General features: G+C 38.2%; 1 protein-coding gene across 2 annotated transcripts; it reads left to right on the plus strand.

Annotated features, from left to right (window-relative positions):
* The first annotated feature begins 455 nt into the window (after positions 1-455).
* On the plus strand, positions 456-24,983 carry LOC127804008 (probable ATP synthase 24 kDa subunit, mitochondrial). 2 transcript variants are annotated; one of them, XM_052340708.1, is made up of 7 exons: positions 456-662; positions 10,547-10,640; positions 11,424-11,568; positions 12,113-12,223; positions 23,441-23,587; positions 24,125-24,247; positions 24,364-24,455. In XM_052340708.1, the coding sequence occupies exons 1-7, from the start codon at positions 624-626 to the stop codon at positions 24,407-24,409; spliced, it is 705 nt and encodes a 234-aa protein (XP_052196668.1). In that variant the 5' UTR covers positions 456-623; the 3' UTR covers positions 24,410-24,455. The 2 variants fall into 2 exon arrangements, with proteins under 2 accessions (XP_052196668.1, XP_052196667.1); XM_052340707.1 differs by lacking the exon at positions 24,364-24,455 and adding an exon at positions 24,622-24,983 and having other exon boundaries at positions 460-662.
* Positions 24,984-25,333: the final 350 nt, after the last annotated feature.

The raw sequence follows: 25,333 nt of genomic DNA on the forward strand, positions 1-25,333 counted from the left end.
AGCTTAGCCCTTTTTCTCAAATCTGTGAAATATCTTCAAGATTCGTGGACTCTGTATTTGCAGATACCTAAATCCACCTCTCGTTTGACACTCCAAACCTGACTTTAAGTCCGATTTCCACATGTCTATGACCATAAGACCTGCTAAGTTGGATTGATAGCCTTCCTTACCAACCTATAACTAACACCTTAGGTATTTAAATAAATGATTTTAGAAAATTTATAGGTACATGTGAAATTATAAAAAGTTTAAACGTTCTATAAGAAAAACATAAAAATTTAAGAACATATATATAATTTGATCAGAGTTCAGGCAACATTTAAAATTAAAATCATGAAAATTTTAAAATTTCACAAAAGAAAATAAAAATATAACAGCATAAATATACTTTTGGGCATGTATGCTTGTGAAAAATCAATGGATAACCGTTGGATCCCAGATCAATACATCGACGGTCCACAATTAAGGTAGACGAACTAGTCAACGCAGTATCGAAGTCTTTCAGCGCCATCGCGCGGCGCACAGAGGAAGGGGAGGAAGCAAAGCTACCAAAATCGAACCTAAACCCTTACAGCACTGCTCGAAGAAGAAGAAGAAGGAGAAGGAGCGACGACAACTGAATCATGGCTCTCGCGTCTCGCTTCTTTCCCAAATCGAAACAGGTTCTCTCGCTTTACACATCAATACATGTATGCCCGCACGTTCTTGGATCTGCAATTGGTGTTTCTGATTCATTTGATTCCAAACTTTGTTTCTTATGGACCATTTTCTGATGCTAAGAGCGTCCTGTTATGATCTGATCCGATATCTTCCCATTCAGTGGAATACGGTAGCGTAGCTCGGTCGATCCCAGTGGGAGTTTGTGAAGGGAATCTGTAGCATTGGCATTTTTAGGTTTCCTTTGTTTTTTGTTCTTTTAGGGATAGAAAATGCCCTATTTGTGTACGTTCTAGTATTTTGCCACTTGATTCAGGTTTCAACTTTAAATATGTAGTCTTTATTGAAGGTTTGGATGAAATTTTGGCTCGTGAATTTATGCTCCTTTTGGAACTAGTACCTTTCATGGGAAAGGACAGCAAAAAGAAAATCAAATTGCTGATGCATATAAATTTCAAGCAGATAATCATGGAAAAAATGATGTTTTTGACGAACTTTTATTTATTTATTTGGTATCCCGCCTGAAAATATATGGACTTAGTTTGGATTCCTTCATTTATTTTCCTATCTTTACCATTCCCTTTCCCTTGGTGAATCCTAGTTCTGGACATGGCATAAAAGTTTAGATGAAATTTTGAAGATTCAGTTGTGTCATTTTGATGTTTGAGTTTTTATACTTGGCAATATATATATATATATGTATATATGTTTATGGGTTCATTGGTAGCAAAGTGCCCTTCAGAAAGCAAAGGAAATTGTGCCCTGTCATGTACCTAAGGGATACTGTAATAAATAAAACAGTAGGGAAGAGATGATATAAACAATTGTATAAGGGTAGTAGTGAGCTGTAAACTTGGGCAGTTATTCTTGGCGGGAGATGTAGCCAGTGAGGAAGGCTATAAATAGCGGCCGGCCTCATTCTATTGGCTTGCATGTTTTGAATGAAATCTGAATTTCCCTCCCATTCTATCTCTCCAATTCCCTCTCTATTTTTCTAGTTCTCTCCCCTCTCATGCGAGATTCTTCTTGTTCTCTCGTGGTCTCTCCAGCTCGAAAAAGATCGAACTCAGAACACTGCTAGATCCTCGCGGATCTGACAATTTGGTATCGGAGCCACTTTATGGGAGTCATGAATCAAAGGAATCAACAATGGCAGAAGGCACACGGATGAAAGGATTAGAGGCACAAATGCAGCAATGCGGATCCTCGATGGCTGACTTGCAGGCAAGGGTAGATCAATTGGAATTGGGATCGGATAGGAATCATGAGGCTATCATTGCCATAGACAGGAAGTTGGATGTAGCGGTAGCTCAGATCCGAGAGGAGCTACAAGGATTTATGTTGATGTTCGCTAGGCAGCATCAGGTAAGTATTCCCCCCGATTTTCCTCCACGAGAGAGACAGATCCAATTCTGACCGGACAAGGCAGAACGGATCCTATAATACTAGGAAGAAGGAGGAATCTGAGGACCGTTGAGACATTGGTTGGAGAGGATGATCAGGGTGAGCTAGGGGAAGCTGGTTGGGAACGGTGACAAGAGGCGCCGGTAAACCACAACTCGCACGGTTTACCCATGCCGAGGCTAGAAATTCCCTTGTTTGATGGGACTAACCTCTGCTGGTGGGTTAGGAGGTGTGATAGGGTGTTTGAATGGTATGGAGTAGCGGAGAGGCAAAAGGTAGCCATAGCTGCAGCGTATCTGAACGATACAGGGGACGCTTGGTATCAAGGGTGATCTAAGGTTCGGGAATTCTACAGGTGGGAAGAATTTGTAGAGGAATTTTGTGAAAGGTTTGGAGATCGGGGACTCTCTGATGTGGTTGAAGAATTTAACAAGATCAAACAAGTTGGGACGGTGATGGAGTACCAACTTAGATTTGAGGAGTTAAAGGCTTTAATGCTCAACTACAACCCCTTCCTAAGTAAGGCTCATTTCGTTTCAAGTTTTATAAGTGGCTTGAACGAGGAATTGAGGCCCCTGGTGAAAGTGTTAAGGCCACGTACTCTTAAGCATGCTGCTGACAGTGCTAGGTTGGATGAGGTGGCGATGGAAGCACTGATGAAGAAACAAAGGGTGGTGAATAGGAGTGTAGTTCCAATGAATTCACTGCCTGCCAGAAGCTTCACCAGGGAATGGGGAAAAGAATCTCAGGGGATGAAGAACTTGGCACTACCGGCTCCCAACTCCCAAGGAGGGAAGACCATAGAACAGAGGAGGCAAGCGGGCCTTTGTTTCCGATGTGGAGATAAGTACTATGTGGGACATCAATGCAGGAAACAACTCTTGTTGCTAGAAGGGGAGGAAGAGGATCAAGTAGAAGGGGAAGAAACAACACTTGCACCAGACGAAGAAGAAGACAATGGTGAGATATCCCTATATGCCCTTAAGGGACTCACCAACAGTAAGATAATTAAGGTAGAAGGGCTAGTGGAGGAGAGCAAGTTGATGATTCTAATCGATAGTGGGAGTACCCACAGTTTCTTGGATGAGAGCACGGCTAAGAGGTTGCAATGCCCCCTTATTCCAACTCAACCATTGACAATGACGGTGGCCAATGGGAATAAGGTAATGAGCAAGTCAGCATGTGCAGGGTTCTGCTGGGATATGCAGGGAGAGGGATTTGAAGCCGATTTGAGACTGCTTAAATTAGGAGGATGTGATGTAGTACTGGGAGTCGATTGGATGAAAAATGTTAGTCTGATCTGTTTTGATTTCAATAAAATGGAAGTGACATTCGAAAAGGAGGGAAGAAAGATGACACTTAGAGGCAGCAAGGAGATTGGGGTATGTAAGATGATTACGGGTAAAGGCCTGCAGAAGCTACTCAAACACAAGATGTGCCAAGTGGCTCAACTATTTTCTATTCAGGCCACAGAGGGAGGAAAAGATGAGCGAACCATAGAGGAGGGATTCATGTTATCCAACAGTAATACAACCCCATTCCATACTGAGGTACGCCAATCTGATCTACTTAATATACTCCTAGTTGAATTTGAGAATTTATTTGTAGAACCTCAATCCCTACCTCCAAATCGAATTGTTGACCACACTATTAACCTCAAACCCCACACAGAACCTGTTAATGTCTGTGCCTACCGTTATCCTCCTAACCAGAAAACTGAGATCGAGAAATTGGTTAAGGAGATGCTCCACAAATCCCTCATTAGGCCCAGCCACAGTTCTTTTGCTTCACCTGTGTTGCTAGTAAAAAAGAAAGATGGGTCTTGGCGGTTTTGCATTGATTACCGCCAGCTAAATGAGATAACCATCAAAAACAAATTTCCCATTCCACTAATTGATGACCTACTATACGAACTTAAACATGTCACTATCTTCTCTAAATCAGACCTAAGATCCGGATACCACCAAATTTGGATGAATCCCATGGACTTTTCCAAAACTGCATTTAGAACACACCAAGGCCATTATGAATTTCTTGTCATGCCCTTTGGATTAACAAATGCCCCAGCCACTTTTCAATCCCTAATGAACCAGATTTTCGAGCCCTACCTCATAAATTTTATCCTCGCATTTTTCGATGACATACTTATATACATCCCAACCTTTGAACTCCACCTACAACATTTGAGGACTACATTTGAAATTCTCAAGATCAACCAGCTGTATATTAAGAGATCAAAGTGTGCTTTTGCACAAAGCCATGTGGAATATTTGGGGTATATCATATCAGGCCAAGGTGTGAGTATAGATCCAAAGAAGGTGGCTGCCATGACCAATTGGCCAAGACCGAAGACTGTTAAGGCCCTACGCGGCTTCCTGGGGTTAACTGGCTATTATAGGAGGTTTGTGAAGGGATATGGAAGCATTAGTAGGCCACTGACAGATTTACTTAAAAAAGATGGATTTGAGTGGGATCATAAGGTAGAGACTGCTTTTGAGTCATTAAAGAGGGCTATGAGTGGGGCTCCCGTGCTCGGATTACCGGATTTTAGCAAAACATTTGTGGTGGAGACGGATGCTAGTGGAATGGGCATAGGAGCAGTGCTTATGCAAGAGGGCAGACCCTTGGCATTTATTAGTCAGGCCCTAGCCCCAAAGCATATGGGCCTCAGCGTGTACGAGAAGGAGTTGCTAGCGGTTATTTTTGCGGTGGAAAAATTGGAGAGATAGAATGGGAGGGAAATTCAGATTTTATTCAAAATATGCATGCCAATAGAATGAGGCCGACCGCTATTTATAGCCTTCCTCACTGGCTACATCTCCTGCCAAGAATAACTACCCAAGTTTACAGCTCACTACTACCCTTATACAATTGTTTATATCATCTCTTCCCTACTGTTTTATTTATTACAGTATCCCTTAGGTACATGACATGCCCATGTAAGTAAAAATGTGCACGAGGGCATGACCTTTTCTACCTTCATTTATTCAAATGTCTTTTAAGAAATAGAGTTAACTTAAACAAACTACTGCTGCTTGTCTTTGTCATGAGCAGCACTTGCACTAAGAATTTTTCGAAAGGTGCTTGTGCCACCTGAAATTCTCGTGCGACAAGATGGCAAGCAACTATTTACATATGAGATTTAAGATTATACAAGAAAGAGGGTAGGAGAGGGAAGCTTTTGATGGGAGGTTACAGCAGCTTAGTATTACTGGGTAAGGATAAAATTGGACTATCAAAGTTCTCTAGTTATAGCACTTTAAACAAATTACAAAGCGATAGGAAGAAACATTGACCGAGTCATAATGTTTGTTGTCAATCACACAAGATAGATTGCACGTAATAAAATTAGAAGTGGTAAATTATATTGACCAACCTTGAGCTTTTCAAGAAAGCAACAACAATAACAACTGTCAAGACTCGCCCCTGGATTTTTCCGTTAGCATAGGAAGTCCGAGAGAAGAACCATTCAAAATGGATACAGATACAAAAATCACTCAAAATTTTCAAAAATTTCTTTTCATTTCCATATTTGCTCACTATCAATAGGAGTCAAAATAAATATTACAACATTCTTTACATCATCATTTCGGGCTTACCACCCATACATTTTCAAAATAAAAGGGCACTAAGACTTTAGATATAAAATGAAACACTCTACTCACGCCCTCAAAACTATAGCCATGGATCTTGAAGTCGAGACATTTCTATACACATTTAACCGGGACTCGCCCCTAAATAACTATCTTCCCCTTTCCTGGAATGACAAAAGAAGTAAGGGTGAATTACAAGGCTCAGTAAGTATATAGCAAAGGGAAGCATCAATAAATCGATATATAAAGTCATGAGTAACTTAGAGCCAAAGGAAAATCACTACCCAACATCTAGACAACAATTGGGTTCGTGCCCTCTACTCTTGACAACATCCTCGAAGAAAATATAATTTCTTACATTTTATCAAAACACATTTTTAAGGTGAGCCATAACGCTCAACAAGTGTATAAAAACAACAAAAAATGGATACGACCGAACTTTCTCTGAACATCATGCATATAATGCCGTATATGGAAACACATGTCAGTCTCATATACATAAACGACATACAATCCATGCCATGTGGTTATATAACACGATATCCAGCCATAACTTAAATACATAGATGCACACATAGGGTCCTTGGGACTCATATAAAATGTAGACACTGACACCCAAGAACCAGTATACAAACCTACCAGCAACCAAGAGCAGGCTACCAAGGACTCCCGTGGTATACACTAGATCATTTTTCGAAGTCTCAGAGAACACCCATGGAGTATACACCAGATCATTCTCCATTGGGCCCAAACAATTTCAATATCCAAAGACTCCCGAGGTATACATTAGATCATTCCCTAGAGTCTCAAAGAACACCCATGAAGTATACACCAGATTATTCCCCACTGAGCCCAAACAATTTCAATATTCAAAGACTCACCGTCATGCAATGCAGCATATAAGGAATGCGATGGCTCTTGTAGCATTAACGTGATGACAAGGCCCCCATAAACCAAGCATCAGGCCATGCTACGCCCACGTAAGAATTCACACACATGAATGCTCTAATGTATATGCTCGCCTAACATACACAAGTCAGCATTCACTGGCCAATCGTGTCATGCTAATGCTCATACTCCCAACACATACACAACATGACTCCCCAATGAATGCAACCCATGACCCAACATCATAATGCGAAGCAATATAGAAATACAATGTAATGCAATGCAACCACAAGCACAGTTATAACAAGTAATATTCACACACCCTTAATTTTTGTCCATTAAGGTTCTTGGCTATTTCACATAATTCAACATTTAAATAGGTTTCACCACATCAATTAAGTGCAAATATTTGATAATATTGATAACTGTGTCAAAGTGGTAGTATTCGATTTCAGAATTGAAGGTTGAACGAATTTTAAGGATGGAGAAAGCTACGAATCAAGCATATATTTGAAAGGAATTCCACAGGCTTAATAGTTGTCCAAATGGTTTAAATCATATACCAAATCAAAGCTTATCGAGTTAGGATCGCAACCCAAAAAAAAAAAAAAAACGGATCTTAATTCCGATATTGGGACAAAAAATTATGGTTCAAAGAGTACAAGGTGCGCAGTCTAAAATGGAAAGTCGACTTCTGGAGAGTCGACTCTTGGAATTGGAAAGTTGACTTTTGAAGGAAAAGTCAACTTTTGCATCAACTTAGCCGACCCAATCGAGATCTTAAGCTACAGGGCCAACTTTTACCCAAAACAGTCGACTCCTACCCTTATGAAGTCAACTTTGATGAACCCAGAAACGAGAAATACGGGCAACAACACACAAAAATCCCCATGGATGATTTCCTAACCCCCAAATTGCCATTCTTTGAAAAAAAACATGGGATGAACAAGCCCAACGAGACCAACAACAAGACCTGACAAGAAATTTAGACAAGCCACAAGATTTAAGGGAAAAATGAAGATAATCACAAAACCAATACAAAAATAGTTTTAACAATAAGGACATGAAGAACAAAGACATATTTTGACATTCCAACCGAAAGAAGGGAAAACTTGCACAATATATAAAGAAAAAGTGCAAGAGGAACTTGCCTTTGAAGCTTGAACCGAAAGAGAAAAAGAAGAAGAAGCCTCCTCAAAGCTGCAACCTTGAAGCTCCTAGCAACAAGAAAAAATATGGAAGAAGAAGAAGAATAGAAGAGAAGAATCGGGAGAACAAGAAGAAAAACAAGAAGGAGACAAAGAAAAGCAAGGGGGATGGCATGCACGTCCACCCCCACCTGCTCCCATCAGCCCATTTCTCTCTTCTCTCTCTCTTTTTTTTTTTTTTTTTTCCAATTTTGCCCTCACTTACACACACACAACACAAATATCTAAGCCCCTTTTAGTCTTTTGCCCTTTTTCCATATTTCTTTCCTCTTTTCTTTATATTCTCATTTATGGATTTCCACAATTACCCTTAACTTTTCCTCTCCTCCAATACATTCATGAAACCCACAATGGTCATTTTACAATTTATTCCATTTCATTTTAATTTAAAACACAATTTTTGCAAATGGGCTCAAGTCCAACCCATCAATCCAACTCATTTTAATTGGCCCAATTCACTTAAGGCCCCAAAGAGTTTATTCTTCATCTTGGCCCAACCCATTAATTAAATACACAATCTACACATAGCTTAGGCCCAATCAAAATCATTTCCATTTAATTAAAACACAACACACTGATACATGGGCTTAGGCCTAGATGGGCAACCCAATCTATTTTAGCCCATTTTTGCCAAAGACTTATTCATCCCCTTTGCCCAATACATTTGAGCCCTTTAACATTACTTTAATTAATTAATTTCCCCCCCTCTACAACACAAAATATTTTTCACACTCTAATTCATATAAATACCAAAATTCTCACACAACATAATCATGATTTAAATAATTATTTTAGGCTCACTAACGGGTCATTACAATAACAATCCTAAGCCTTAATCTCACTCGGTGATGTCAACTATTAGCTTTTCAGAAAGTATAGAAAATGGTTTGTTTTCTCAAAATTATGCACATGACTATCGGTATTAAAACTTGTTACAAATTCCTCTTGCATTCCATTGCTGTTGCTTGACTAATTAATTTTGTTAATATCTGCAATGTTTAGTTTCCAACAAAGTTGAGAAAATAGTTACTTATTAGAAAAAACTTGAGTGGGTTGCTCTCTCGTAGAAGTTTATAGCACCGCATCCTATGGCAACGACCTCTAACATGGCCACCATACCATCATGACCCCATGTTGATGAATCACCCAGACCCATATAACATATACTTTTTCCTATGTAGGTCGATATATCTGATATAACTTTCTAAGACAAATTGTCACTAGTTTTTCTATGCTAGATGGCATTATATTAGCAATAATAAGGTTTTCATTTGTGATTAGAAGATCATAGGTTTGAGTTTTAAAAATCCGTTTTGCAAAGTAAGGTAAGGTTGCTTACAAAGAGGATCCTTCCCCAACTCTTGCAAAGTGGGAAGACTCGTGCATTGGGAATGTCTTTTTATTTTTTCTTTAGTTTACATATATCCTTCATCCTTGTCTTCTAGTCTCTCTCTCTCCTAAACTAGTCTTCGATCTGTGGAGAAAGTGTGTGGTGGAATTCAATTGGTACATGTTCTAAGCATGGAAGTTTTGGATCCTTCATCATGGTAGTCTATGATGGGTGAGACCAGGTGCCTCATACTCCTCTGCCTTCTCTTTTTTTTTTTTTTTTGTAATTTTGTCACTAAATCTGTGTGTCACTCAATTAGGATTAGACATGGAGAGATAAGGAGTACAGGTGGGAATTCATTGACACTATCCAGTCACTGTGGGAGACCATGGGTAGGGGACGTAGTGTCTATGGATTGTTGTGGGGGAAATTGTAAGGAGGCAGTTAGGGTGTGCATAGGTGTATGGAGATGGGATGGAAAAGGCTGGGAAACATTGGGTTTGACATTAAAGGTTGAGAGGTTTTATGGGGATATGGTGATTGGATATAGGGTGCGATGGTTGCAAGGTCTAAGGAAGGTGGGTTTAAAGGAGTGGGAAACAATGGTGAAGGGGCCATGAGGGAGTGATGTGCAGTGGCTAAATATTGCTTGAGAATTTGGGAACTTGCTTATGACACCTATCACGTTGGTTTCGTTAGGATGATTTCTGTTTTCTTTTTTTGGTTTGTTTTTGAGCACTTTTTAAGGGTGAGCCTTGGTAGCAATAGTATTGTTGCTCCTTTATGATTGAAAAGGTCACAGGTTTGAGTTGTGTGGAAATAGTCTCTGAATGAGAAAGCAAGAAGGGGAAGGTTGCATGGAATATGGCCCTCTGCCTACCCTTGCAAGTGGAGAGCTTGGTGCATTTGGGATACCCTCTTCTTTTTTTGGGCTCTTTTTATTTCTTGGGGCTATCTTTATAACCAAGATTTTCCAAGAGAAAAGAAAATGAAAATTACTTATGTGCATATATATTTTATGGTAATCAACCCCCCCCCCCCCAAAAAAAAAAAAATAAAAATAAAAAAAAAAATAAAAAAAAAAAATAAATAAATAATTCTTGACAAATATCTAATATTTTTCTTAGTTTGAAACCCAAAAAAGAAAAAAACATAACTTAGCTTTGATTATTTTAATTCCCCACCCAAATTCTTAGTTCCAAACAGGACGTTTAACATAGCCCTTGAACTAGATTGACTGAGGAGAAAGAATGAAAAATGAATTACAATTGTGAATGGTAGTGCACTTATATGATTTAGAAGACTCATCAAGGTTTCCTTCGAATGTAGCTTTGCCATTTTGTTCATTTATCATGTTTTACATGTTATAATTGAACCACTCTTTCCCTTCTGATTGATAACTGGAGAGGAAGATGGCAAATTTTGTTTCAATTTTACATGTTATTCATTGTTTAGTTTTTGCACAGTTGTATGGTGGACACATCCTGCTGCAGCAAGAGCATGCTATACCTGTTCGCTTTTTTGCCAAAGAAGTTGCTCCTCCTGCCCTTAAAGGAGATGGTTAGTTTATACACCTCTCTTTCTCTCTCTCCCTCTCCTGTACATTCTTTGTCAAAGATGTCATGTTTTAGCAAGATTGAGTTACATCACACGATTGAAAATTCCATCTCTTTGGAAGATGCACTTGCATACATTTTCTTGTGTTTATCTAGTCTCCTGCATATGAGGGCTAAGAATATATATACATGTATTTATGCCTATTTGTATACGCATTACAAGTTTGTGCAGCAGTCATTCTCAATACTCTCTTTTAACACTGTATACTTTGGGGTTTTGTACCTATAGATATGAGCATTTTGAAACAAATAATGTCCATTGCTTTTATGATATCCTTTTGAGAGTTATAATTTCCAACCTTATAAAAGTACTTTTTATTTCAAATGTCAGTATTGCAGATGGTGCATGCATTTAGTTTTCTTATATTCCTGATAAATTATGTGAATTTAGTTGTCTAAGTTGTCCTAGTCAATGCAATAGGTAGGGCCTTATTTTTGTGTACAGATAGAACCTTGAGATGTTGACAGTCAATGAATGTTTATCAAACATGAATATTATAATTATTTGAGAGATTTATAGGAACTTTTACCTGATTTCAGTTTCTTTTTTGTTCTGAGATAAATGTTGATAAATGAACATTTCTTGACCTCAGTTCAATGAGTTTAGGATATATGACATGTAAACATTGATTACCTCTTCTTTTCAATTTATAGATGTGATATGATATTCATTGTTTGTGGAAATGAGTGTTTATTCTAACAAATTTCTTGTATTTGAGTTCAAAAGAGATGTTGAAGAACATTTTCCTGGACGTCAAAAAGAAATTTGAGACAGCAATGGGGGTACTGCGGAAGGAAAAGATCACAATAGACCCTGATGATCCGGCTGCAGTACAGCAATATGCGAAGGTTATGAAGACTGTTAGGGAAAAGTAAGTTCTTCATTGTGTTGATCACTTTTTTCTTTTGGTCTATGTCATTCTTTATTGAAGGTAGGTTCCTACCTGCAGTCTATCCTTTTTGTGTTCTTAGTAAGAAAATTAAGAAAAAATCACTTATGTAAATCTTGTTGAGCATGTATGGTATAAGTTTGTTGATATCATTGTGTCCATCAAAAACTCTTTAAAACTCACATGGTTTCCCTTTGATAGTTCATGATATTAAAGCTTATAATTTGGAATTACTTTATTGTCTGTAGTTAAAACATCAGTTTCTTTGAATTAGTTCTTAGCTAAAACATAAATAATTCCTTATCAATTGGGAAAAGTGACTTTACTATCATTTTATGCTTTGCTGAAACTCTATTGTATATCTTGGTTCTCTGATCCTGTCACCTAAAAAAAGAAATAAAATAAAGAAAAATATGTGATGTGTCATGGTGAGAGTAATTCCAGCTTGTTTTTTTAAAGTTTGGTTGAGCATGCATCATCATCTGACAATGTAGGTTTCTTAACACATTTGCATGTTATGATTCAGGGCAGACTTGTTCTCTGAATCTCAACGAATTCAGTACACCATTCAAACACGAACACAGGGAATTCCTGATGCTCGAACTTATCTATTGACATTGAAGGAGATACGAATCAGGTGCATGAATTTGTTTTCACACTGCTGGAATTCTGTTCTCTGGAATATTCGGTTTATCTGAACTCACACTTTAGCTCTTGTTTTTCTTTATATCTTTTCTCTCAACCATGAGATATTTAGTCCTCTCACATGCTTTTTTTTTTTGTCCGGATGTTCAATTTTGACTTTTCTATTTTTCTTAATGCTAAATATGTTGTCCAGCTAGGCCAGTAAACCAGGAGTTTTTAATTCGGCCTTGACTGATTTTCTGACAATTTATATTCATTGCTACCCTAGTTTCTGTTAGTCTGAAGCCCTTTTAGTATTTGCATTGTTTGATAGTTAATGATTGTCTTATCAAAGCCACTTAAGGTCTTAATACTTAAAAATGGAAGAAATGTGTGCCTTTATGATGGAGGGAAAATGTCAAAATGTTTCCGCCTTTTTGTGTGTATGCATGGGTGGGTGTGTTTTATTATTATTATTATTATTATTATTATATATTGGTGAGAAGGTTGCATAAATTACAGATTTACTGGAGTTTTAGAAGGGCGTTGAGCCTGCTTAACAAGCTGTCTGTGACTTTTTATGTTCGGCAAGGTGTTTGGCCCTACAGCAAATGGTTAATTGGGATTATACTGTGTCTGCCATATGTAAGAACTGTCAGAGTCAATATATCAACTGCCTTGTTCACCAAACTCACAGCTTTAAGTTTGTTACCAGTGGTCAGGAATTAAGAAGTTCTCTTCTTTTGTTAACCCTCCTGTATTGTGCCAAAAATTGTTGGATTGTTGATTATTTTTGGGGATATGTTTGTTTCTTGACAAGATTTGAAGGATTTTTGAAGGATTAATGCCTAGGAATAATGCATTGTATTCAGAGTACTATGTTTAATTTAAGTGACCGGATTATTTTGTATCATGTTTGTTTCCCAATGAAAATAATCCAAGGGCGGTAGATTGCCAATAACAAAGTCCATATAGAATTGCTACTCTCCAATTTTTGGGGGACTAACAATCTGGTCCAGATTATATCCTTAGACTGAATAAGTGGCAACTTGGTCACTAGTGTGGCAAGTGGAATTAACTATTGTAACATTCCACATCGAGCGATAAGAAGGATCGGAACAACTTACCTTGGTGGGCTTACACGAACTTCCCAGGGGATTACTCATCCTTGAGCTTCCCCAGTTCAAGCACGCTTAACTCGAGAGTTTTTTGTCGACATTCAGCCCAAAAGGTATCTAACTGGTGTTGTTTCCTTCCTTACTTATCCTCGATATGTACTATCACTCTCTAGGCTCTTGGGGTATTACATTTTCCCCCCTTTGAACACATGACGTCTTCGTCATGTGACCTTACAATTGGTCCTAGATCTTCTCCCCTTTGGAGGCTGTCATCTTAGAAGCTTGCCAGAAGTCACTCCTTGTACAGGCCCTTGAACCCCAGCACCACTCCCCGCCCTCATCGGACTGCCTTCACTAAGGGTCGACTCTGATACCAAACTGTCAAGGCCTGCTCCCGGATTATTCGCTAGCATAAGAAGTCCGAGAGAAGGTCCATTCAAAATGGATACAAATACAAATATCACTCAAAAATTGCCAAAAATTCTTTTAATTCCCATATTTGCTCACTATCAATAGGAGCCAAAATAAATATTATACATCATTCTTTATATCATAAGCTCGGGTTTATAACCCATACATTTTAAAAATAAAAGGCATCAAGGCTTTAAATACAAAATGAAACCCTCTAATCATGCCCTCAAACTACACCCATAGATCTTTGAAGCCGGGACATCTCTGTACACATCTATCCAGAACTCGCCCCAAATGATTATTTTCTTTCTTCCCTGGAATGACAAAAGAAGTAAAGGTGAGCCACACGGCTCAGCAAGTATATAGCAAAAGGAAATTATGACAAGATCAATATACGAAAGCATGAATAACAAAGAGCCAAGGGAAATTCACTATCCGACCACTAAACCTCAATTGAGTTTATGCCTTCCACACTTGACAACATCATTTCCCAAGAAATTATAATTCATTACATTTCATTAACACATGCTCAAAGAAAACAATTGTTTTATGATTTATCAAGACACATTTTAAATTTCCATAATGTAACCATGCCCATACATAACAAATTGGCACACAAGGCCCCTCTAACCACATGTACCACATCAGGCATCACACACATAAACACCAATTTCCTCTTTTCAATCCATGGTCATCAATGTGCCATGCACCCATTCCATCATCATGCACATGCATCCATAATAGTGAAACCCACGTGGTTTCCAAGGCCGCCACTACCATGCATGTATGCATATATCATGAAAGATACTTATCATTCAACTGAATGCCATGCCTTTATAGAATCATTTCATACGCATGTCACAATTTACAAGAGATGCAATACATATGCATCACAATAGCTCAATAAATTACCACATCCATGCAGATACATACATATATACGCACATATATCAAAATTCTACTAGCCAATCCTGACTTGAGCACACTTACTGGGTTAATGGCCATCTCACCCGCGTCAGACGCTCATAGAGTACCATTTTTCCCGTCAAAATAATAATAATGGCGCAAATTATAATATCAAGCATGCATATGCAACTTCAAGTACATGCCACTTCATGAGTGAACACCATAATACATGCAAGCCCTTTACACATAGTGTATACCCATGGCTATATATATAATACATGCATGCCCTTCTTTATACTATGAGTGCCCAATAGTAATTACCATGTCATGCTTAACGTATTTCATGTATGACACAACCCTATCATCATGCATCCAAATCAAAATCATAAGACATATTGTGGATAATATCTTTAGTGTTTTATGGATATATTTTCTTCTTCAAAGACTCTTTTCTATCAAGAAAGATCTTTTAGGGCATTACTAGGTCACTTCATAATTTAACTCAAGCACACATGTAATCACATTATCACTTCTAAAGTCCTCTCGACTTAACTTGCATACCCAATTAGTTAAGTGGATTCAACATGGTTATGATAAGAAATTCAATCATTTAAATAACAACTTATCTTAACAATCATGCTTAACTTGGATTGGGAAAGCCTTAACCAACTCAAATAAAACCCAAAATATATGATATTATATATCAAATCGAAGCCCTCAAAGTCTAATTTATAACGCTTCAAACGGATCTCAATTCCAACTTCTACATCAAAAGTTATGACCAAAATAGCGAAGCATGCGCAATGCAGTCAAGTCGTGGCCAAGTCGACTTGAGGGAAATCCGAGTCGACTTGACCTCCTGGACGAGTCGACTTTGCTGAAAACGGGGAAAAAAGACCAAAAGAAACCGGCTTCGACCGAGTCGACTTAACCCACAACAAGTTGACTCGACGCAACCCGAAATGAACACAAAACACTCAAAAACTCCCATTCTAGCTTCCTAACCCACAATTGTCATTCCATGAATGAAATATGGGATGAAATATACTCCATGGAGACTTTCAAAGAGACCCAAAACCATCTCAAATGGAAAACCCACAAGTTAAGAAATTAATACAACATTTACCACTAAAGGTGAGAAGCCATTTTACCAAATATGATTCCAACTCCATGGAGAAGACAACATTTTGCATCAAATGTAGAAAGGAGAGAAAAAGAAACTTGCACAAAATAAAATTTAAGTATAAGTAGAACTTGCCTTGATGATGTTTAAATCGAAGAGATGAAGAAGAAGAAGCCTCCTCCTACTGCATCCTTGAAGCCCCCATCAACAAAAAGAAAATTGAAGAAGAAGAAAATGAAGGAGGAGGAGGAGCCACCGTCGAGAGAAGAAGAAGAATGAAGAAGAGACAAGGGAGCATGGGGAGAAAAAGGGGAGGAGTGGGTTGTCAACCACCCTCCCTTGGAAATTACCATTCTGCCCTCCACTCACACATACAATACAAAATATCCTCATGCCCCTTATGGTCATTTTGCATTTTCTTTTTTTCTTTCTCATTTTCATTATCAAACCAATTAGGCAAATCCCCTTTTTGCTCTCACCTTTATTCATAAAGCATGCCCATTTTTTACATTTGCCATTTTTCTTTCTTTCCCTATTTATTTCACTCAACAATTCACACAATATTATTTATATAAAATACCCATTTCTATTTTTATTAAATAAAACACACAATTTATGCACATTAGCCCATTTCATTAGCCCAACTCAATGGCCCATTTTCATCATAGGCCCCAATAGGCTATACAACCTCATTTCAAACAAAATACACAAAATCTCCTCTTAGGCTCATCCCAAATTTCAAAGTCCAATCCATTAAGCCCACACACTTTGACTTCTCAACATTTCTAGCTCCAATCAAAATCATTTCCATTTACTTAAAACACAACCCATTAATACATGGGCTTAGGCCCAAATGGGCAACCCAAACCATTAAATTAAACGCATAATTTACTTACATAAATTGTCACATAAAAATATTTCCCACATTTAATTTAATAGGGAAAAATTTCCAATGCCCATGGGTAGTATATATCGAGAATAAGTAAAGAAGGAAATAACATAATCTGGATACCTTTTGGGCTAAATGTCGACAAAGAACTCCCTGGTTAAGCGTGCTTGAGCTGGGGAAGCTCAATAATGGGTGACTCCCTGGGGAGTTCGTGTAGACTCATCAAGGTAAGTTGTTCCGGTCTTTCTTATCGCTTGATGCGGGATGTTACCGGTGGTATCAGAGCAAAGCTCGGGGCGAGAGGAGTCTCTGTACACATAGAAATGTCAGGTAGAGTTAGGACTATGTTTAGTAATTCGAAATCGAGAAGTTAAATTAAAGTGATAATTATAAATAATTAGTTATATAGTAAATGGGTGCTTGTAAAGAGGCCGTCGAATTGAGGCCGAGAAAAGAGTACCTCATTACTTGCATTGTCTCCCCGTGAAAAGTTACCAGGGATGTATGTTAGGACAATGAGTGAGTTGAGAAGCAACATGGGAAGATGGTGGGAGAAATCCTAATAGAGGTCCGTCTATTAGAATCTATTCAATGAGGAGATTCGATATGCATTGGTCGGTACCTGGATTAGTGATTGTCCCACGATAGTGTAGATGGTTTATGCAATTGTAAGTGATAGAAATAAATGAAGATTAGGGTAAGTGGTCTCAAGAGGAGTCTACTATTTTAGTGATCGAGTGGTACATAATTGGAAGGGCTACCCTTGGAGCCTAGATGTGTTAGATTAGATGCAATTTGTTCTCGGTGTGGCTGAGAAGGCCACCGATGCTAACACTTTTGCGATGTTGCCACAGTATGGGGGATAGAGGTCGAGAGGTTAGAGATGGAGATTGGATCAAAGGCTGCGGAGCCAGATGTAAGGAGCAGTTTCCCTATTAGTATTGTCTCGAGTTTAGTGTTGTTCTACAGTTGATGAACCCCATGGGCAGGGGAGGATAATTGTGATGATAGTAGTTGGAGCAGGAAGGGATTGATACACTCTAAGGCAGTCTCACTCTGTGAGAGATGAGTACGTAATAGTGTTGTATTTTTACGTTATTTGGTGTGGCGAAGGTAAGTAGTGTCCCTATTCCTAAGGAGTTGTGGATTTCTAGTGCATGAAGATGCCAAGGATGGACATGATGGGTGGTGAATAATTAGTGGATACAAAGTTGGGGCACACCACTGGAAGTTCTTTGGTGGGAAAGGCCATGTCCCGTGCTGTGAGAAATGGGAAGGGCACTGTATAGCCCCTAAGTATATGGTTGTACTAATGGGGAGGGAAACATGTGGATTTAAGTTGGAGTTCTATGAGAGACACGTGTATTACCTGCCTGAAATTTCTGGTTTGATTTTAGTATGATGGTGTGCGCGGAGAATTAGAGGAAAAAGAAAGAAAAAGAGCTACCATATGAACGCACGTGTATATATATATGTAAAACCTAGACTAGGCTAAATCATATAAAAATGTAATGTGATTCGTCGGTTAGCAGGAAGCTAAGGGAAAAAAAATAATAAGGTGAGAGCCTATTTCAGCATAACAGCTGTTAACTGATGGTAAGGAGTTGTCGACCGGTCGCAAATAGTCACCCGTTTCCTTTCATTTGTAGACGGTGTTTTTGCTGAGTGTGGTTTTCTAAAACCATTAAAATAGTAATGCAGTCAATAGATATATATGTATGTATGTATAGTCAAGTTCGATGCGTGGTATTATTATATATTAATAGCGCTTAGATGATCATGGATCAATTCATAAAGAGAGGAAGAAATATGGTAGTGTAAGGACGTGCGCGAATGGTGGTACCTGGAATAGGTGACCATGACAGATAAGAATCCCGCCATAGTGGATAACTTGATGGCATAGCTGTTGAGGCGGGGCATCATAGAAGATTGTCATGTGGTGAAAGGGTATCAGTGAATGGTTAGACAATGAGGTAAGTCATCTCAAAATCGGTGTTATGGTTTTCATCAATGATATGGGGATATACTCGCCGAGTGAGGGGATTCGCCAAGTGTATTTAAGGGTTACTTTGTTTAAGTTGGGAAATCGCAATGTGAATTTTGGTAAAAAAAAGTAGTTTTCTTGTGAATCTTGTCCAGGGTTTAAGCGGTAGAGAAGTGATCGCTATTGGTGATCATTATAGATATAAGAAGTCTCATAGACAACAAGGTGTTACTATGGATTGTTAAAGAGGGATTTTGAGCATCGCTGCTTCGTTGTCTTGAATAACTTGGAAGTAGGGGTCGAACTTAGTGGGAAAGACCCTCAATAGAGAGGTTTCCAAAACCTGAGCGTCGAATGGCATGGGCTTTGGTATTGGCCAGATCTGTGGACCTGAAGGACGCTTGGCATTATGTCTTGGGGTCCTGGTTGAAGTCTAGTGTTGTAATTCATCCGCAGTTGTCAGACGGACAATGAGGATTATTCAGACATTGGGGGATATGCTGGGAGTGTTTGTAAGGAAGTTCCATGGCTATTGAGATATCAAATATAGTTGGTGAAAGTTGCCTACAGTAATAATTACCACTCCAGCATTGGATAAGTTGCCTTATGAGGCGTTTGTTTGTTATAGCAAGTCATGTAAATCGCCTCTGTGTGGAGGAGAGGTCGGATATCGAGCGTTGTTGGGATCGGAAGCTATTGAGAAAACATTGGAAAAAGGTCCAAATCATTAGGGCCCATATAAAGGCGGCCCAGGAGAGGCAAAGGAATTACTCGGATAGGAGATGGCGTGACTTGCAGTTGTCGTTAAAGATCATTCATGGTAGAGGACGATACCCAGGATGGGTGTATGCTGAAGTGTGACTTCAGGGAAGTTTAGTTCCCGCTACATTGATTATTTGGGATTTTGGAGCGAATTGGATCTTTGATATATGAGCTAGCCATGTTTGGCCAGTGTTCATAAGATGTTTCATGTGTCAAGGATAAGGAAGTTGTGTTGGGTTCTCAGTATATGGTCGACTATTAGACCATGAAGGTCAGGACAGGAGCGAGGCGTCTTTTGAGAAAATGTCGTTGAGCATTATAAAGAGACGGTGTTGAGGAGTCGATTAATTCCGTATGTATCGGTTTGGTGGCAGCATTTCCGTTCAAGTGAGGCTACTTGGGAGTTGAGTTGAGATGAGGCATCTCTTTCCTAATTAGGCATATGATTAGGTCCGAATTTGGAGGACCAAATTCTTTGAAGGGGGAGAAACTGTAACGACCTGTTAGTGGGTTTAGGAGTTTATTAATATTTTATTTATGGGCATTGAAAATTTTGTTCTATTCAATTAAATGTGGAAAATATTTTTATGTGACAAAATTTATGTAAGTAAATTATGTGTTTAATTTAATGGTTTGGGTTGCCCATTTGGGCCTAAGCCCATGTATTAATGGGTTGTGTTTTAAGTAAATGGAAATGATTTTGATTGGAGCTAGAAATGTTGAGAAGTCAAAGTGTGTGGGCTTAATGGATTGGACTTTGAAATTTGGGATGAGCCTAAGAGTAGATTTTGTGTATTTTGTTTGAAATGAGGTTGTATAGCCTATTGGGGCCTATGATGAAAATGGGCCATTGAGTTGGGCTAATGAAATGGGCTAATGTGCATAAATTGTGTGTTTTATTTAATAAAAATAGAAATGGGTATTTTATATAAATAATATTGTGTGAATTGTTGAGTGAAATAAATGGGGAAAGAAAGAAAAATGGCAAATGTAAAAAATAGGCATGCTCTATGAATAAAGGTGAGGGCAAAGAAGAGATTTGCCTAATTGGTTTGATAATGAATATGAGAAAGAAAAAAAGAAAATGCAAAATGACCATAAGGGGCGTGAGGATATTTTGTGTTGTGTGTGTGAGTGGAGGGTAGAATAGTAATTTCTAAGGGGGGGTGGTTGGCAACCCATTCCTCCCCATGCTCCCTTGTCTCTTCTTTATTCTTCTTCTTCTTCTTCATTTTCTTCTTTGTTGATGGGGGCTTCAAGGATGCAGTGGGAGGAGACTTCTTCTTCTTCATCTCTTCGGTTTAAACATCATCGAGGCAAGTTCTACTTGCACTTAAATTTTATTTTGTGTAAGTTTCTTTTTCTCTCATTTCTTCATTTGATGCAAAATGTTGTCTTCTCCATGGAGTTGGAATCATATTCGATAAAATGGCTTCTCACCTTTAGTGGTAAATGTTGTATTAATTTCTTAACTTGTGGGTTTTCCATTTGAGATGGTTTTGGGTCTCTTTGAAAGTATTTCATCCCATATTTCATTCATAGAATGACAGTTGTGGATTAGGAAGCTAGAATGAGAGTTTTTGGGTGTTTTGTGTTCATTTCGTGTATTTCGGGTTACGTCGAGTCGACTTGTTGTGGGTTAAGTCGACTTGGCCGAAGCCGATTTTTGTGATCGTTTTCGGCCAAGTTGACTCGTCCTGGAGGTCAAGTCAACTCGGCCCAAGTCGACTCGGTTTTGGGCAAGTCGACTCGGCCGCGACTTGATTGCACTACGCGTGCTTCGCTATTTTGGCCATAACTTTTGATATAGAAGTTGGAATTGAGATCTGTTTGAAGCGTTATAAACTAGACTTTGAGGGCTTCGATTTAATATATAATATCATATATTTTGGGTTTTATTTGAGTTGGTTAAGGCTTTCCCAATCCAAGTTAAGTATGATTGTTAAGATAAGTTGTTATTCAATGGATGGACATTTGCTTTTCGTGATGGAACCTATTTAAATGATTGAATTTCTTATCATAACCATCTTGAATCCACTTAACCAAAGTTAAGCATGATTGTTAAGATAAGTTGTTATTCAATGGATGGACATTTGCTTTTCGTGATGGAACCTTTTTAAATGATTGAATTTCTTATCATAACCATGTTGAATCCACTTAACCAATTGGGTATGCAAGTTAAGTCGAGAGGACTTTAGAAGTGATAATGTGATTACATGTGTGCTTGAGTTAAATTATAAAGTGACTTAGTAATGCCCTAAAAGATCTTTCATGATAGAAAAGAGTCTTCGAAGAAGAAAATACATCCATAAAACACTAAGGATATTATCCACAATATGTCTTATGATTTTGATGCATGATGATGGGGTCGTGTCATACATGAAATACATTAAGCATGGCATGGTAATTACTATTGGGCACTCATAGTATAAAGAAGGGCATGCATGTATTATATATATAGCCATGGGTATACACTATGTGTAAAGGGCTTGCATGTATTATGGTGTTCACTCACGAAGTGGCATGTACTTGAAGTTGCATATGCATGCTTGATATTATAATTTGTGCAATTATTATTATTTTGGTGGGGCAACTAAGTTTGCGTGTGTGAAAAAAGGGTACCCTATGAGCGCCTGACGTGAGTGAGGTGGCCATTAACCCGGTAAGCGTGCTCAAGCTAGGATTAGCTAGTGGAATTTTGATATATGTGCGTATATATGTATATATTTGCATGGATGTGGTGATTTATTGAGCTATTGTGATGCATGTGTATTGCATCCCTTGTAAATTGTGACATGCATATGAAACGATTCTATAAAGGCATGGCATTCAGTTGAATGATGAGTATCTTTCATGATATATGCGTACATGCATGATAGTGACGGTTTTGGGAGTCACGTGGGTTTTACTATTATGGATGCATGTGCATGATGATGGAATGGGTGCATAACATATTGATGACTATGGATTGAAAAGAGGAAATTGGTATTTATGTGTGGGATGTCTGATGTGGTACATGTGGTTAAAGGGGCCTTGTGTGCCAATTTGTTATGTATGGGCATGGTTACATTATGGAAATTTAAAATATGTCTTGATAAATCATAAAACTATCGTTTTCTTTGAGAATGTGTTGATGAAATGTAATGAATAATAATTTCTTGGGAGATGATGTTGTCAAGTGTGGAAGGCATGAACTCAATTGAGGTTTAGTGGTCAGGTAGTGAGTTTCCATTGGCTTTTTGTTATTCATGCCTTTGTATATTGATCTTGTCATAATTTCCTTTTGCCATATACTTGCTGAGCCTTGTGGCTCACCCTTGCTTCTTTTGTCATTCCAGGGAATAAGGAAAATAATTATTTGAGGTGAGTTCTGGATAGATGTGTACAGAGATGTCCCGCCCTCAAAGATCCATGAGTGTAGTTTGAGGGCATGATTAGAGGGTTTCATTTTGTATTTAAAGTCTTGATGCTTTTTATTTTTAAAATGTATGGGTTGTAAACCCAAGCTTATGATGTAAAGAATGATGTATAATATTTATTTTGACTCCTATTGATAGTGAGCAAATATGGGAACGAAAAGAATTTTTGAGTGATTTTGTATTTGTATTCATTTTAAATGGACCTTCTCTCAAACTTCCTATGCTAGCAGGTAATCCGGGAGCAGGTCCTAACAACTATCAAACCTCAATACTACATGGTAGCCAAACTGGCACTACATGTTTCTTGGTGTGGGTGGAAAGAGCAGGATGTGAGTCTTAGAGAACCAAATTTTCTCCTTTTGTGCCTTAAGTTCACATCTGAAACAGACTTAGTTAAAGTTTGATCTAAGTTGCTATTGGGTGGTTGGGAAAATATGTAACCTTGTTTGGGGGCCTGCTCTTGCACCCTTCAAAATTTTTACTTTTGGAGATAGAAATTTCATTTTTTTCATGGTTTGTACTAATTTTCCCCTCTATCTAATTGCATATTTGTTCATTCACCCAAAATAAGAAGGCATATCACCTTCCTGTATGGATGAAGTTCTCTCTTTGTTGCAGGAGGGGCCTCACTGATGATCTTGGTGCAGAAGCTATGATGATGGATGCACTAGAAAAGGTTGAAAAAGAAACTAAGAAGCCACTCTTGCGGAATGACAAGAAGGGAATGGTTCTTCTCATGGAAGAATTTGATAAGATCAATAAAAAGTAAGCATCATTCATGAAACAAACATTTTCATTCCTGTTTTCTTTGAGGCAATCATGTTTGCTTGACCTGTTGAGCAGTTTATGCATTAGAAACATGAGGGAAGGTCACAGATGATAGAAATTAGTTTGCTTGATTTTGCACAAACAGCCTATTTCACTTATGCCATGTTCTGGCTGACATAAACATGTGCGAATGCAATTATTGTTCTTCTTATATTGAATTCTGTTCTGTCGCCAATGTTCTTTGTCTCTGAGGTTACTGTGGCTGTGTAATTCTTGACTTATTTTCCTTATATGTGGCATCAATTTCTGTGCATTAGTAAAGAAAATATCATTTGTTTTTATGTATATTGTTTCAATTTTTGTGCATTAGTAAAGGTAAGGTATCTTTTTCTTTCTTATTATTAATAAAAAAATGCCTTTTCACTGATTTTCTGTTGCTTACTAGGTTTCAAATTTTCAATTAGGAAACAAGTCTATGCACGATTCATGGTTATACCTTTTTGAAAAATGGATATCGGGTTTCTCTCTTATCAGCCTAGGAATTCAGAGGGAAGATCTGCCCAAGTATGAAGAACAGCTGGAACTGAAAATTGCAAAAGCCCAGTTGGAGGAGCTGAAGAAAGATGCTCTCGAGGCAATGGAAACTCAAAAGAAAAGGTATGCTGCTTCTGCTGAGCTAAACATAGCAAGCAGTATGAGAATACTAGGAGGTTGTTATCTCAGGGACCCTTGGTATTTGTATGCTGATACATAGTATCTCAATTGGAGGATAGGATTCACGAAGGGCATTATACTGCATCCCGAGCCTTCTTTATATAGAAGTCATATATAGAGGGATGGGGCAATGCTATTTCTACAATTATAAGTCTCTGTGAGTTTTCCTTTTGAAGTTATTACGGGTATTGTTGTTCCACATCTATGTAAGAATTCGGTATAAAATTTTGGTGTTGCCCCCATTATTATATCCAAGAGTTATGATTTGCCATTGGGGTTTGGAATTGATGGAATGAATGGCTTGAATTGTGTTACAGGGAGGAATTCAAGGATGAGGAGATGATGGATGTGAAGTCACTAGACATCAGAAACTTTTTGTGAAGCTGAGTATTGGTGGTGGTGCCTATCTGTTTTCAATTCAGCAACTGCATGGTTCAGTTGAGTGAAATAAAAAGGAATAATGGAATGTATTTCTGTTGAGGGCTTGACTGCCACTACACCACACCGGACCAGACCAGATTGAGATTAATATGAAATCAAATTCGAAGGTGGGTCTTTTAAAATATTGTTTTCTTACCCTTAGCCTGACTAGTTTGTTTGTACTTCTCTGTCTTTTGAGACATTTTTAAATTATTATGATTTTTTAAAGTATTTAATAAAATGTTACTCTTTCCAATCATTTTAACATAATACTACAAAACTGTCGCATCAGCTTTCCAAGTTGGAGAAAGGGTGCCAGCATGGAGGCGGGCAGCAAGCAAAACTTCTATTGGGAGTAGTGACTTTTGCTTCTACTCTAGCAATTTAACGAAGAACTTGCTACTTTCAATAACGAGTTCTTTAAAGGAGAACTCGCTATAATGAGTAACGAGTTCAGTCTAATCTTGCTACTAGTGGTGGTGAGAGTTTATTATATATATCAGACAATGCCTTTTGCAATTTTACCTGTAGTTTAAACTTGTGAAAGGAAATGTAATCCTTCACTCTCTTGGCTTCTCTCTCAAACTCTTAGTTGGCAAATTCATGCGG

This window comes from Diospyros lotus, chromosome 6, assembly GCF_014633365.1.
Source record: "Diospyros lotus cultivar Yz01 chromosome 6, ASM1463336v1, whole genome shotgun sequence".
NCBI classification, from domain to species: Eukaryota; Viridiplantae; Streptophyta; class Magnoliopsida; order Ericales; family Ebenaceae; genus Diospyros; species Diospyros lotus.

Bases quoted from the DNA above. Each gene is read 5' to 3' on its own strand.
- LOC127804008 (XM_052340707.1), top strand. From the start codon at position 624: ATGGCTCTCGCGTCTCGCTTCTTTCCCAAATCGAAACAG. The intron at 663-10,546 runs GTTCTCTCGCTT...GTTTTTGCACAG, and splicing joins TCTTTCCCAAATCGAAACAG to TTGTATGGTGGACACATCCT. The intron at 23,588-24,124 runs GTAAGCATCATT...CTCTCTTATCAG, and splicing joins TTTGATAAGATCAATAAAAA to CCTAGGAATTCAGAGGGAAG.